Source organism: Cornus florida, unplaced genomic scaffold (assembly GCF_030987335.1).
Source record: "Cornus florida cultivar Cherokee Brave unplaced genomic scaffold, ASM3098733v1 CherokeeBrave_3.0.0_Hap2_Chr10, whole genome shotgun sequence".
NCBI classification, from domain to species: domain Eukaryota; kingdom Viridiplantae; phylum Streptophyta; class Magnoliopsida; order Cornales; family Cornaceae; genus Cornus; species Cornus florida.
In genome coordinates this window covers 58,010,099-58,025,082 of record NW_026775580.1, presented here as the reverse complement: position 1 = coordinate 58,025,082, position 14,984 = coordinate 58,010,099, and the positions used below count along the sequence as shown (strand labels likewise).

At 33.3% G+C, this 14,984-nt stretch overlaps 1 protein-coding gene across 1 annotated transcript; it reads left to right on the top strand.

Annotated features, from left to right (window-relative positions):
* The first annotated feature begins 2,521 nt into the window (after positions 1–2,521).
* Positions 2,522–10,230, top strand: LOC132278531 (phosphoenolpyruvate carboxykinase (ATP) 1-like). Its single transcript, XM_059780340.1, has 13 exons — positions 2,522–2,668; positions 2,802–3,088; positions 3,862–4,052; positions 5,181–5,334; positions 5,534–5,618; positions 7,594–7,694; positions 7,932–8,230; positions 8,364–8,537; positions 8,641–8,706; positions 9,012–9,190; positions 9,281–9,450; positions 9,534–9,702; positions 9,814–10,230. The coding sequence occupies exons 2-13, from the start codon at positions 2,817–2,819 to the stop codon at positions 9,955–9,957; spliced, it is 2,004 nt and encodes a 667-aa protein (XP_059636323.1). The 5' UTR covers positions 2,522–2,668; positions 2,802–2,816; the 3' UTR covers positions 9,958–10,230.
* Positions 10,231–14,984: the final 4,754 nt, after the last annotated feature.

Here is a 14,984-nt window from a genome sequence, read left to right as displayed (position 1 = left end):
ACATCTAAAATGTCTACTTATCTTAAAGAATAATTTACAATTTTTGATAAATTAAGTGTATTTATTACCTAAATAAATAAAATAATACATGAGGTTTTATAAACAACCAACTTAAACATCTATTCTTTCTATACTTTCCTAAAACTCGTCACATCGTCTTATACTTTTGATTTTATTTTCTCGCATGAAAATATATATATATATATACACACACACACACACACGAGAAGTGTAAATTAAGTGTATAAATCACTTACATATATTAATCAAACGAATAAATGTTGAAGTCGCAAAACGAGAAAATGATATATATATACAAGAAGTGTAAATTAAGTGTATAAATCACTTACATATATTAATCAAATTGAAGTCGCAAAACGAGAAAATGTTGAAATCGCAAAACGAGAAAATGATATACTTCTCGTATATATATATCATGTTCTCGTTTTGCGACTTCAACATCTATTCGTTTGATTAATATATGTAAGTGATTTATACACTTAATTTACACTTCTCGTATATATATATCATTTTCTCGTTTTGCGACTTCAACATCTATTCGTTTGATTAATATATGTAAGTGATTTATACACTTAATTTACATTTCTCGTGAGAACTTAAATATGAAAAATTGTAAATTTTATTTAAAAATTCAACTTAAAATTATCACCTATAACTTTAAAGCAAATAATTTAAAGTTTGAGATAATTTCGGCTGATTTATATAAACAACAATTCTGTAATTACTTTAACTTTAATATTTTTGTTCCCATTTGCACCCAAATTTGACTTTTAGAACATTTAAACAAATAAGGGCAATTGCTTCGGTTGATAGTAAAATGACGTGATTTCAAGGATAATACAGGAACAAGTCTATCTTGGATCCACCATTTCCAACAACAACATACCATACTAAGAATTAGCATTTGTTAGATTTTAAAGTGTATCTGATCATAAGTTGAGTTTTTTGGACCTAAATTGTCAGAAACAGAGAGCTGACCTGTGACCCACTACTATACCATTTGACTGTGTTTTTGTGGATAACATTTTCTGTTCAACGTTATTCATAAATTTGCCAACCCACTACCAACGGAAAATACCACTACATTACTCCTTACACGTGTAGGTGACTAGGCTCTTTTCAAAATTAAATTCAAAATTAAAAACAAGGTAGTCCTCTAAGATAAGATTAGTGATTAGATAGATAAGAAATTATTATTTTTTATTTATTCTTTTTTTTATTAAAAAAAAAAAACCATGTTGAATGAGTAATTCATGGGATTTTCTTTTGAAAGAAACGCATATATTTTGGTGGTGGTGGTGTTGTTGGTGTGATAATGGTGGTGAATATTTTAAAAGACTTGAGATCACTATAATTTACAAAATAAATAAAATAAGATATAGAGCGGAGATGTTTTCTTTTTTCTTTTCTTTTTTCTCTTTCTTGGAAAAGTCAAGATTCACTACAATTACAATCACATAATATGTCATACTATCAATTTTTTTTGGTCCTTCCACAAAAGTTTAAGTAAATGTATACACATTTACAATATTTTTAAGAGAGCTCAAACTAGTACTCAACCTCCCTTTTGGCTTTTAAAAAAGATAGATTATATTATATTAAGTAGAGTCCATAAGTGTGTTATATCAATAAAAAAGATCATAACAATAAAACATTAGTTTTAAAAAAAAAAAAAAAAATCATGAAATATACTAATTATCAGAGGAAGCATTCTCATTGCGTGTTCACATTTTTGAGTCAAATTCTTTGCAGTGCACTAATGTGTTAAAACTAAATTTACTTGCATATTTTTAATGCAACATTTTTGATTTTCGATACCATTACTTTCAACGTAAAATAATATATTAAAATTAAATTAAATTGTATTAAAAATGTAAGAATCCGAATTCTACATCTTCAATCATTGAATCAAGGGACTACTAATTTTACCATCTACGCAGTTAACTCGATAATCCAATAAATTAATATCTCATTTGAATCTTGAAGTGTCGAGATTCGACTATTTGCATTAACTAATATAACATTTAACACTTTTTAGCTTTCAAAAGAATAATTATATATATATATATATACCACCTATGAATAAAATAGTTTGGGAAAAAAATAAAATAAAATAAAGATAATTTGAAGTTGACAAGATTGGTGGGAAATCTAATCCTATGTTTATGTGATGACGTAACAGTCTAAAATAAGCTTCCAAGACTTGAAAGCAACACGTGTGCAATAAAAGAAGCGAGTATGTTCCATTTTCTTCATCCGACGACTCAGACTTAGCTTTGACACTCGGTTTCATGGTTAGTGCCACCGTCTCATTTCCGATTCCGTTTCGGCGTTTAATTAGACAGTTACACCTTTTCACCTTTTTCTCTTATTTTTTATTTATTTATTAAAAAAAAAAATCTTTATCTAGTACTTCAAGCTAAGGTTAAGCCAACCGTGGTTAAAATAACCATGGTTAACTCAGCCTCTTCGTGAAACCAAGCCTATAAAACGTGACACCTCTGTACTCTCTAATCCCCATCTTTTGCAACTTCAAGAATTTCAAAACCATTCTCGTACTCATTGATGATCAAACACTTCTCTCTCTCCTCCATTTCTCACTAGAGTTTCTCTCTCTACCTTATTTCTCTCACGTTCATCTTCTCTGGTTCGTTCTCAATCTTATCTCTACTCTCTAATTAATTAATTTATTAGTTTAATTTCATTAATTTAATTATGTGTATGTGTATATGTATATGTATATGTCGAAGATGATGATATATAGTTGTGTGATAGTGCAGAGAGGAAATTAAGAGATGGCGGCGAGCGGAGTTGGAAACGGAGAGTTTAGCTTTGCTGCGAGCAACAATGGGAGTGGCCGGAACGGGCTTTCGAAGATTCAGACGAAGAAGCAGGACGAGGTGTGTCACGACGACAGTGGTCCGACGGTGAAGGCTCAGACCATCGACGAGTTGCATTCGCTCCAGAGGAAGAAATCGGCGCCAACTACGCCTATCAAGGGCACTCAGGGTGCTTTCGCCGCCATTTCTGACGAAGAGCGCCAGAAACAGCAACTCCAGTCTATCAGGTACGTATTTGAAAGAAATGGAAGAAACAGGAAACGATGTGCTTTGTCTCTTTTGTCCCTATCAAAAAGACAACTAGCTTTACCGAGATTATGGTACCAAGGGGGTAAAAAATAATATTATTTTAAGTTAATTACGCATCTTAAAAAGGGCTTTTTTGATTGTTAATATATTACTAGTAGTATAAATAATACTAATCAACTTTATTGTTTTAATAAACTATTCTTCTTGCTTTTTATATACAATAAAATAAAAATAAAAATAAAAATGTTAAGGAAGATTTAAGAAAAGGCACTTTTAATTTTAGCACTATTACGGAAGAATTTAATAAGCCGCTTAAAGAACAAAGTTGGTATTAAACAAAGATCTATTAAAACTTGCTACTATTTTTTACATAATAACAAAATCAATTCATTAAATTTTAATGTACTCCTTCAAATTCTTCATTTATCTTTCTTTTCTTTTTAAATATACCCACACAAAAATAATCTCCTCTATTTTCTTTCTTCTTCTTTTTTCTTCTATTTTTTTCGAATCAAAACTGAGCCTTAATTTTTCTGATCCTGAAAAGTTTTTTTTTTTTTTTTTTTTTTTTTTTATGTATTTATATATTTAGGAGTTTAGAAGGAGTGTTGCTTTTTAAACTAACTAAATAATTTTTTTAAAAAATATAGTGGGTCAATTTTTATTATTTTATTACTTGAGTCTTGAATAGCATTAATTAATTTAAAATTGCATATAGTAAATATTTGATGTGTGTGTTAAAATAAAACAGTGCATCATTGGCATCTCTGACGAGAGAGACGGGACCGAAAGTGGTGAGAGGAGACCCAGCGAGGAAGACAGAAACTCCAAAAGTGTCATCGCATGTGGCTCATGATCACCACCATTACACTCCAACTGGTCTCAACATCAGTGACAGTGCCCTCAAGTTCACTCACATCCTCTACAATCTATCCCCTGCTGGTATTTTTCTTTTCACCACCCACCCTCCTCTTTTTTTGCACCAGATATTGCTTTGATCAAAAGGTTATTTCTGTCTTTTCTTGTGCTCCTGTATTGTATCTTATGTTTATACACTACACACATAATGGTCTGAGTGTACACAGGGAATTGAACCCTCTCCTCCTTTTTAAGAATAGGAAGGTTATAAGGTAGACTAATTTTTTTTTTTTTTTTTTTTTTTTTTTTTTTTTTTTTTAATCTTTACAAATTTTGGGGAAGGGATTTGAATACCTCAGTTAGCTGAGCACTTTACGAACTAAAGTATTGAGTAATGCCTCTAAACAAAGACTCTTTGGTATATTGTGCATGTCTTATATGTATATAAAAAAATTTAGTACATGTTTACGGTAATAAAGGTGGACCTTTTTATCTCCATTTTAGACTAATTCCTCATGAGACTATGAATCTATGATTGAAAAAATAATAATAATAATAATAAAATAAATAAATAAATAAATATTGGGTAAGTAATAGAGTAAGAAAAGGATAAAATTGTCATTTTATAAAATTTAATAGACTGTCCTATGATATTAATGATGAGTAACTATCAGAATTTTCTTTTGCATATAAAATATAAGCAGCTTAATTAATAATTATCATGTCATCTCCAAAACATATAGTTTAGTAGTATCTCTTTCTTTCTTTTTTTTCTTTTTTCTTTTTTTCTAGAAGAAAAATGGAAAGCACAGAATTTAAAATTTTCTAAGATTGTAATTTGCGAACAAAAAAAAAAAAAAAAAAGTTACTCATCAAATTAGTAACACAAGTAAATAAAAGAGGATTTTACTAAGAGTTGTACCGTTTCACCTTTCAAATTAACAAGTGGAGGGTTCAACTCTCGTGTCTTGTAGGAGGAGATTAACTTCTTTAATTATGTCATAGATTAACTTCTTTATATCTCTTGCTGGCATCTTTGACGTCTTTCTCTTTTCCACAAATTAGAATTAATTTCTATCTTGTAAGTAGGATTATTCTAGAAAAGTTCAAAAGAAAAAAAAAAGCTATAAATTGAAATTGACTAAACTTAATTACGGAGTCTATGATATTAATGTGATGCTTAACCCAATTAACATGGTTGTTGCTATGCAGAGCTTTATGAGCAAGCCATTAAGTACGAAAAAGGGTCATTCATAACATCGAGTGGCGCCTTAGCCACACTCTCTGGTGCAAAGACAGGCCGGTCACCGAGAGACAAGCGCGTTGTCAAAGATGAGACCACCACAGATGAGCTTTGGTGGGGAAAGTGAGTAACTATTTTTTTTATATATATTCTACTCGATCACCTTTACTTAATATGTCACGGGAAGTTCAATAATACTTCATCACCTTTTAAATAATGGACTGAGAATTGAAGTTCTTACAAGATCAATGTAAGCGTGTGAATTTTTTGCCAAGGTAAATATGTATATGACATTAATGATGTAAATTATTTTCCTTAATAGGGGCTCACCCAATATTGAAATGGACGAACACACTTTCTTGGTCAACAGAGAAAGAGCTGTGGATTACTTGTGCTCCTTGGACAAGGTATATGATTCTAAACTTGTATATGTATTTATATTTATATACATATATGATTTATATAATATATTGAATTATACTGTGTACATCATTTGGCTAGCTTGTCATAGTATATTCCTATTCCATCTACACTCAATGCTCTTCCATTTTGTTTTGTCTTTCATCATCATGTGCAAGGAGACCATGTTGTTTTGTAAATATTTTATTTGCTTACTAGTTTTTTGGGACCCTTGTATATTTAAAAATAATAATATATTTATTTACGTGTCACGTAGTGACTGGTCAAGAACCATGTTATAATCTCGGAATAATTATATGTATAACTAATAAATTTATATTTATGTAGATACTAAATATAGTTTCATATGGATAGGAATTAAGAATCCATTCTGTATGGACTTATCCCCATGTTTTGTCACGATGCACTGACGGCTGTTAGCTTGTCTCATTTCTCTTAAATTGACGTAACTATCATGAATCGGTTTGGATTCTTTGGACCGACCCATCCTTGTCATACAAATCATCTGGCAATGTTTGCTACACCTCTGTCCATATTATATATATATATATATATATATATATAGCATGGTTAATGGGTCCCGATATGCAACTGCAAGAGCCTAAAGGAATAGTTGAAGGAGAAATGGATACCTAATCTGATTTTCTCCTTTAGTTTCAGTGGTTACTCTTTCAGGGGCAGTCATGATCCTTGGTTGGATATCTAAAGGTCGACAATTGACATCCCAACTAGAACTAAAACCTGACATTTTTAGAGAAAGTGGACCAAATTATATGGACCTCTGAATGGTTTAAACTGTGGAAAGGCCATCATCGCATATTAATTTGGCCAAGCATATATTTTCCCTTCTTTCTCATTCATGTACTTGGCCACAGATTTTTGGATTAACATTGAAAAACAAATTATTAGATGATTCGTATCTATCACAAGTTGCCACGCAACTAAAAAGTTGAATAAAGTTGACACATTTGATTGTTTGAGAGCTTGTAATTGGCTAGGTCCTGTTTCTGTCAATGTGCTGAGAGGGATTGTGTGAAGATTCTGGTCAGCGTTGAAAACTTCATTTGAATGTCTTGGCGGATGTGTTCAGAGGATTGGCCGAAGATGGACCTAACTTTCAACTCTATTGAATAGAGTATTTCACCGTCCACTCGCACTTGTCAGACCAAACTTTTTTACCATTGCACCGAAAAATAGTCTTTTTTCAAAATATTTATTATTTTTATATAATCTTTTAAAACCATATAAATTTGTCATAGATCAAAAATTGATAAAAACTTCTGCAATTTGGACTTCAGTTTTGGGCCTATCAATATACACACACACCATAGTGGTCAGCTTAAGTATGTGCTTCATCTTTCTGCAAAATCAATTATGACAATTTAGGCTTTACCTATAACCTTCTACCTGCCAGCAGACCCCATCTCCCCCGCAAATGGTAAAACAAAAACACACCCTTTTGCCCACGTCCAGGCTCAAACCCCTCCACTTTTCTTTGAGGGCAAGGGGGTCATACCGTTAGGCCAAAAGCCCTTTGGTTTCATTGTCTGGTGTTGTTTTTATGCACGTGCACTTCCTCCTCTAGGTCTATAGGATAGAAATGAAGGACCATTAAGTGGTAAGCACTGTTCAGCAGGACCTACCACTGTAGCTTTAATACTACAGTATGAGGCGTGGCTATAGAGTTGTGGCTGCATGTGCTTTTTTTGTTTTGTTTTGTTTTATTTTTCAAATAGTACAAGCACTAATTTTATTTGCATGTAACTTAGCTCCATCCAAATTAACCAGAATCTTTTGTCATAGGTAATGTAATTCTATCTCTACTAATTGTTCAACATATAAGTTTTTGATGATATGATTGATCGATCCCGGCTATGATATGGATAATTGAAGCGTTGCCGAATGATTAGATTTACGATACAACAAATGGTTATTATTCAGCTCATGAATCTGCAATTTCAGGTTTTTGTGAACGATCAATTTCTCAATTGGGACCCGGAACACCGAATCAAAGTCCGAATTGTATCTGCCAGGGCTTACCACTCCTTGTTCATGCACAACATGTAAGTAAATGAAGCAAAAATACATGTCAGAATTCTTCCTGCATCTATTCTACATTTAATAAATGTTAAGCTTCATCAGATAAGAACTCGTGATAATTTTCGGTCCCCTATATTTACAAGTCTACCAGCTTTAGCAGGCAATAAGAAGTCTATATATATATGTAAATGGGAGGAAATATGGCGAGATGAAAAATGTAGTAACTTAATCGTATGTATGACATAACTGGGTGGGTGCAGGTGTATCCGACCCACTCCTGAAGAGCTGGAGGATTTTGGTACTCCAGACTTCACAATATACAATGCCGGGCAATTCCCTTGTAACCGTTACACCCATTATATGACTTCCTCGACTAGCATAGACCTCAATCTTGCTAGGAGGGAAATGGTCATCCTCGGCACCCTGTATGCCGGGGAAATGAAGAAAGGTCTGTTCAGCGTAATGCACTATCTCATGCCTAAGCGTCAAATCCTCTCCCTACATTCTGGCTGCAATATGGGGAAAGGTGGCGATGTCGCCCTCTTCTTTGGACTATCAGGTATAGTTTCATGAGATCGCATTGCAACAAGGAATTGTGACTTGTCGTCTTGTTTGTGCATTTTTTCTCTTTCGTATCAGTTTCTGTAAGCTTTGTCACTGATGAACTTCCTTTTGGTTATGTTTATTTTTAGGTACCGGCAAGACAACACTGTCTACGGACCATAATAGGTATCTAATTGGAGATGATGAGCACTGCTGGAGCGAGAATGGTGTGTCCAACATTGAGGGTGGTTGCTACGCGAAGTGCATTGATCTGTCAAGGGAGAAGGAGCCTGATATCTGGAATGCTATCAAGTTCGGAACTGGTATAACCCCTCATTCTAGAAAATCTATGGTGCTGATGGTATTGTTTTCTATTGAAATATGGTTTGTTACATTGGAGTTTATATGATTGTTGGTTTTGTGCAGTTGTGGAAAATGTGGTGTTTGATGAGCACTATCGAGAAGTGGATTACTCCGACAAATCTGTCACAGGTATAAATTGAATCATAGACATGAATTAGGTGCAAAATTATCCCCCTTTTTTTTCTTAAATCTTTAGTGTCGGACCAGGCAGATCTCACAGGGATGTGAGTTTGCATATAAGCATGGAATCGGTCATTCTACACTTGATCCTCTTATATATATATATATATGCAGTTGGCTTATGTAATTTATAGTAATTAGACCAAGCTGAAGTTGAAAAATACACCACAAATTGATTTAGAATGAACTGAAAAGTTTACATTTCGAAACACGTTTCGTTTATACGGTGACTTAGCTCTTTATAATAATGGCAGAGAATACTCGGGCAGCATATCCAATTGAGTACATTCCCAACGCCAAAATACCGTGTGTTGGTCCCCATCCAAAGAATGTCATCCTTCTGGCTTGCGACGCATTTGGTGTGCTGCCACCGGTCAGCAAGTTGAATTTGGCCCAGACCATGTACCATTTCATCAGTGGCTACACTGCTCTGGTACGTACACTCTCATTGAAACTGAACTCCCGATTAATCCAAACAATGGCTAACATTTCCTTATTAATTATGTCTTGTTAATGAATATAGGTGGCCGGAACAGAGGATGGTATAAAGGAGCCAACGGCGACATTCTCAGCTTGCTTTGGTGCAGCTTTTATAATGCTTCATCCTACCAAGTATGCAGCCATGCTAGCTGAAAAGATGAAGAAGCACGGAGCTACCGGGTGGCTTGTAAACACTGGCTGGTCTGGCGGAAGGTACAAACTTGTACTAAAACAAGTATCCATAATGCCTTCCAATTTTGAGAGTGAAATTTGATCGAATTCTCCTTCTTTTGCAGCTATGGATCAGGCAGTCGTATCAAGTTAGCTTACACACGGAAGATCATCGATGCTATACACTCGGGGTCTCTTCTGAGGGAAAACTACACCAACACTGAAGTGTTTGGGCTTGACATCCCTACCCAAGTTGAGGGCGTACCTTCAGAAATCCTGAATCCGATAAACACTGTATGCCACTTTCATTTCACTCTCTTTTTTTCGCTCTTTCTTCAACCTCTATCATGATGTGAGTTTTGTTCTGAGTTTCAACATTGCTTCGGGTTTTTTTTCGAATTGCAGTGGTCTGACAAGAAGGCCTACAACGACTCCTTATTGAAGTTGGGAGGTCTGTTCAAGAAGAACTTCGAGATATTCGCGAACTATAAGATTGGAACAGACAGCAAGCTGACTGAGGAGATCCTTGCAGCTGGTCCAATTTTCTGATAAAATAAGAGGGGTGGTGATTTGATGGGGAGAGAATGAAACAGAGAAATAAGATGGTTATATATACCTATTATGTAATTATTCATATGGATCAATTCTATATGTTATTTGTTTCCACAAGCAACCTTTGTTTCCAGATACAAGGAAGCAGGCTTGAAATGCTTGATGAGAGTTTGGGTTTTTATTTTCTTGAGTCAGTGGAGACTGGAGACAGCTTCAAATTGTAATATTATTCAGTTGATTTCTAATAATATTTTCCTTAATATTACATCATTAAGCAAGACTCGTAAATTAGGAATAAGCGTCCTAGCCTAGTAGTGTTTTTTCACCTTTCTAAATATAAGATCCACGGTTCAAGTTACCATCGGAGTAATGTGTTTTTGACTTTTTTACCAAGGTAAAAAAACTTCAAATATTTTATATAAAAAACTTAAAATATTTGTATATAAATTAAACTAATTTAGTTCACCTAACCTAGAGACAACCATTGATATTGCAATGTCCTTGTTAATATGGTATGTCAACGACTCAAAACACGATACGAAATTAGTAGGTCTAGTTTGATCTTAATCGTGTCTAGTTTGATTTTAATCCTGTTGAATCACATAATTTTGTCAATTCGTTTACCCATTTAATTAATCATGTTGTATTCGTATTTTGGAACTCAGCCTCTTTAACCGTTTAGACTCATTTAATTAATCGTGTCAGGTTAACTCAATTAACTTGTAACATATTTTAACTTAATTACTATTATAAATATTTATATTATTTTCATATAAATTTAAGAACAATGGATATTATATTTTGCCCTTTTTTATAATTGTTTTGTCCAAATTATTATCATTTTCATGAATTTTATTTTCTATTATTTCAAAATTTTCATTGTATATTTATCTTTTTATACTTAAATAAATATGGGTTACATGACCCGATTAAATTAAATTCAAACAAGTTGCTCGTTTAATTAATTTAATAAATGAGTTGTGTTCGTATCAAGGGTTTCTGACACGATTATTCAATTATATTTTAGGTTAACTTGTGAAGCATAAAGTCGTATATTGAGTTATTGTATTTTACGTTAACTTGTTCAATAGATGTCGTTGATTCAAAGCTCAACCCTTAGGAATTAAAATGTGGACCCTATTGTCACGGGCTTAGAGTTTCAACACCACTCCAGCTGCTCCCGTGCGGCACCAAGACGTTGCTTTCACTCTCGCAAGTACTTGGTCAGCCTAACTCCCGTGCACACCTTAGCCAACACACTCCCCTCGTGCGCTTACTAGTGTTGTAGTTGCCCTCGCCCTCTCCTCACTTGGCTTGCACACTCACACACACTAAGGCACTTAAGTTGGCAAGGAAAGAACACTTCTATTACTTCAAAGAATGCTTTGTACAAGGCTAGCACTCAAGCTCTCTACAAGGCTCTCAAGACTCACTCTAGGACTTGTTCCCTACAAAATGAAGTCCTACCTCTATTTATAGGCATCCCCATCCCTAATGGACGGCTAGGATGCATTCTAGCCAACGGTGGAGATTGATTATCTAGAATCTTCTCCCACCTTCTTCACAATTCCATACTTATCTACTAGTATCTACAACATTCTAGAATTCTCCATACTACTCCACAAAACTCTGGAGAACTCTAGAACCTTCCACACACTTCTACACATTTCTACACATATCTAGAATCTTCCACATAACTCTAGACTATTCCGGAAGACTCTAGAAACTCCACTTGCCATGCAGTTGCCAGGCAGCGTCCTCCTCAGTGTCTGCGTGTCGCCTGCGTGGCACAACCTCCATAAGCGGGGCGTGACACTATGCTTCAAATATAAATCAAATATTTTCAAGGTCCTTGACAAAAAATGGCTTAGCCCCTACATTTAAAATGATTGGTTTCACTTATAGCACCAAAACACTTTAGTTCAAATTTGGAAAGTGAAAAGGAAAGTTGCTTGACATAGTTGCGACATTGGAAACTAGGGCAAATAAGGGCTTCTGGCAATAAAAAGTGCAAAGTAGAGGCCATGTGTGCATCATGTGACCTCTTTAATTCAATATCTACTCTTTTTGTATTCCCAAACTGTCCCTCCCTCATTTCTATATATAATATACCCTCTATTTCTATTATTTCTCTCTACATATAAATATTTTATATATTTAGAAATTGTTGATGCATCATGTTGTGCCTAAATTGATCCACTAAAATGTCATATTATATATTTAGCAACTGTTCAAGCAAGTCATTTATTTTAATCTTTGTAATATAAATTTAGTCATGTATTTTAATCTTTGTAATATAAATTTATTCAGTATACTGTATAATATCATTTTGCTGTCTGGTATTTTTCGAGTTTAATGCCATTTTATGTCATTTCTCCACTTATATATACATATAAAGTGCAATACTAATACGTTTATACAAAATATATACTCCGTAATTACTTGATCTGAGACTTGAACTAGCATACTCGTCATTGCATGAACTTTTATCATCCCACCAAACACAGACCCCTTGTTATACATATTAGACATGTATTTTTTACTTTAATTATTTTATATTAACTACCTATAGTAAATTTACACGTTCCTGATCATTTTTTACCGACTTAGATATATATAAATAGTTTTTCATAAATGTTCTCATTGATCAATATATGTATTAAGTAATAAATACCGACAAATTACATATAATTTTTGGTTCATTTTTTAAATTTTATTTTCTTTATTTGTGGGTTAAATTGAAAATGGCGCAAAAAAAAAATTAAAAAAAAAATAATAATTTCCCCAATGTATAAATATGTCCTCAAGTAATTTCAACTTTTAAGTTTTTTTATTATTTTTTCGGGGAATCGTGGAGGGCATTTTAGTCTTTACGTTTATCCCATTTTATTTATATGACAATTAAGTCCTTATTTGCACAGTTTATATATTATAGTAGTGGAATTTGAACATAAGGGGGTTTTTTTTGCAACTTTTTCAAACAACAAGGTCTTTTTTTTTTTTTTTTTTTTTGCACTTCAACCCTTTTTAAAATATAAAATATCTCATTTTTGTAGATGGTTGTCAAATATTGTTAATTTGTGATTACTTGGCCCTAAATCCTATTGGTCTCTCGTGTTCCTTACAAATAGAGATTGTGAGTTTAAGTTCCCATTGGACCAATGGGTGTATGTGATTTATCTATCAAAATTAATATGTATATATATATATATATATATATATATATATATATATGTTGGACAAGACTTGTCTATTTACCCTACTGATCGCTGATGTGGTTCAATTATAAATGCACATATAATCTACAATTACAAATTCAAGAAAGTGATAAATAAAAGAATTAGAGAGGGTGATTGAATTTTATTTCAAACAAAGTTATTATCCTTATTTATTAATTTGATGATGCAATTACAAAATTAAGAAAGTGATAAATAAGAAAATTAAATAAGGTGACTTAATTTTATTCCAAACAAAGTTATTGCCATTATTTATTACTTTTATGATTTTGTAATTAGACCACATCAGCGATTTGTAGGAATGACTTACTCACCGGTAAGTAAGCAAGTATTGTCCATATATGTTTAGTGTTGTTTGACAACTTTATTCAATATTTTAATTGTGTAGAAATTGAAGATGTTGAATCAAAAATTAGCACGGTCAGCATTGCAGTGTACACGGCTAGCACTCTGCCAGTAGTCACTTTTTCTAATTTTGCAATGTACCCGGCTAGCACTATGCCAGTAGTCACTTTTGCAGTGTACCCGGCTTGTCATATAGGAATGGCCCCCAGCTTCGGGCCATGCTAATTTTTGCATTAACAGTTGGTGTTTTCTGTGGGAACGTGTACTAATAAAAAAAAAATCATGATTCAGACCGAACCTAGAGTTTTCTACACTCTTTAGAAGTGAATATTTGGTAAATTATAATATGTCATAATCAACCATTAAAGATGGCTGAAAATTGAAAATTCGTAACCCAAATTTATCCAAACTAGTAGGAACTATTTTGACCATATTTCCCTCTATACAACTCCGATTTATGTAAAATTAGCGTCCAAATGAAGCTGACATCTGGGGCTACTTATATCCAAAAATTATAATTTTTGGATTTTAATAAGGAAGTCTGATTTGCCTTCAAAGTTGCGGTTTTTTTGTGACAAATTTATCCAGACCAGCAGGCACGGTTTTGGTCATCTCTTTCTATTCAACTCTGATTGATGCAAAATTAGCTCCAGATGAAGCTAACATCTAGGGATACGTTTTGTCCAAAAATTTTAATTTTTCGAGTTCAGTAAGGCAACTCGATTTTCCTTCAAATTCGTTGTTTTCTAAGACAGATTTATCTAGACCAACAAACATTGTTTGGAACTCTGATTGACGCAAAATTAGAGTTCAGACGAAGATAACATTCGGGGCTATATTGTGCCCAAAAATTAAAAATTTTTGGAGTTCAATAAAGTAGTCCAATTTTCCTTTGAAATTGAAATTTTCTAGCAATTACACAATTCAAAACATATTTCAGTATTTTTAGCATATCTCATATAATACTTAAAGCTCATAATTGTCATTCCCCGCACTTAAAGGAATCGAAATTAACTTGCCCTATATTATAAGGGCCCGAGCTCAGTGAAACTAGTAATTGTCATCCTCGTATTAATAGGGATCAAAATCAAAGTGTCATGTATTATAAAGGCTCGAGCTAAGTGAAGCTTGTAATTGTGGTTCTTCGTACTAAAAATGATCAAAATCAAAGTGCCCTATATTATAAGAGTCCAAGCTGAGTGAAGCTCGTAATTGTCGTCCCCGTATTAAAATGGATAGAAATCAAAGTGTCTTATATTATAAGGGTCTGAGCTGACTAAAGTTTATATTTGTCATCCCCGTATTAAAAAGGACTCGAATCAAAGTACCCTGTATTATAAGGGCTCGAGCGGAATGAAGCTTGTAATTGTTCCTTCTTAAAGGGGTGAGATACCGACTACACCTCATTCCTTTATTAAAGCCCAACATCCAGTTAAGGGTACT

Coding starts and splice junctions, on each gene's coding strand:
- LOC132278531 (XM_059780340.1), top strand. CDS start 2,817: ATGGCGGCGAGCGGAGTTGGAAACGGAGAGTTTAGCTTTGCTGCGAGC. Junction 3,089..3,861: donor CAGCAACTCCAGTCTATCAG/GTACGTATTTGA, acceptor AAAATAAAACAG/TGCATCATTGGCATCTCTGA. Junction 5,619..7,593: donor ACTTGTGCTCCTTGGACAAG/GTATATGATTCT, acceptor CTGCAATTTCAG/GTTTTTGTGAACGATCAATT.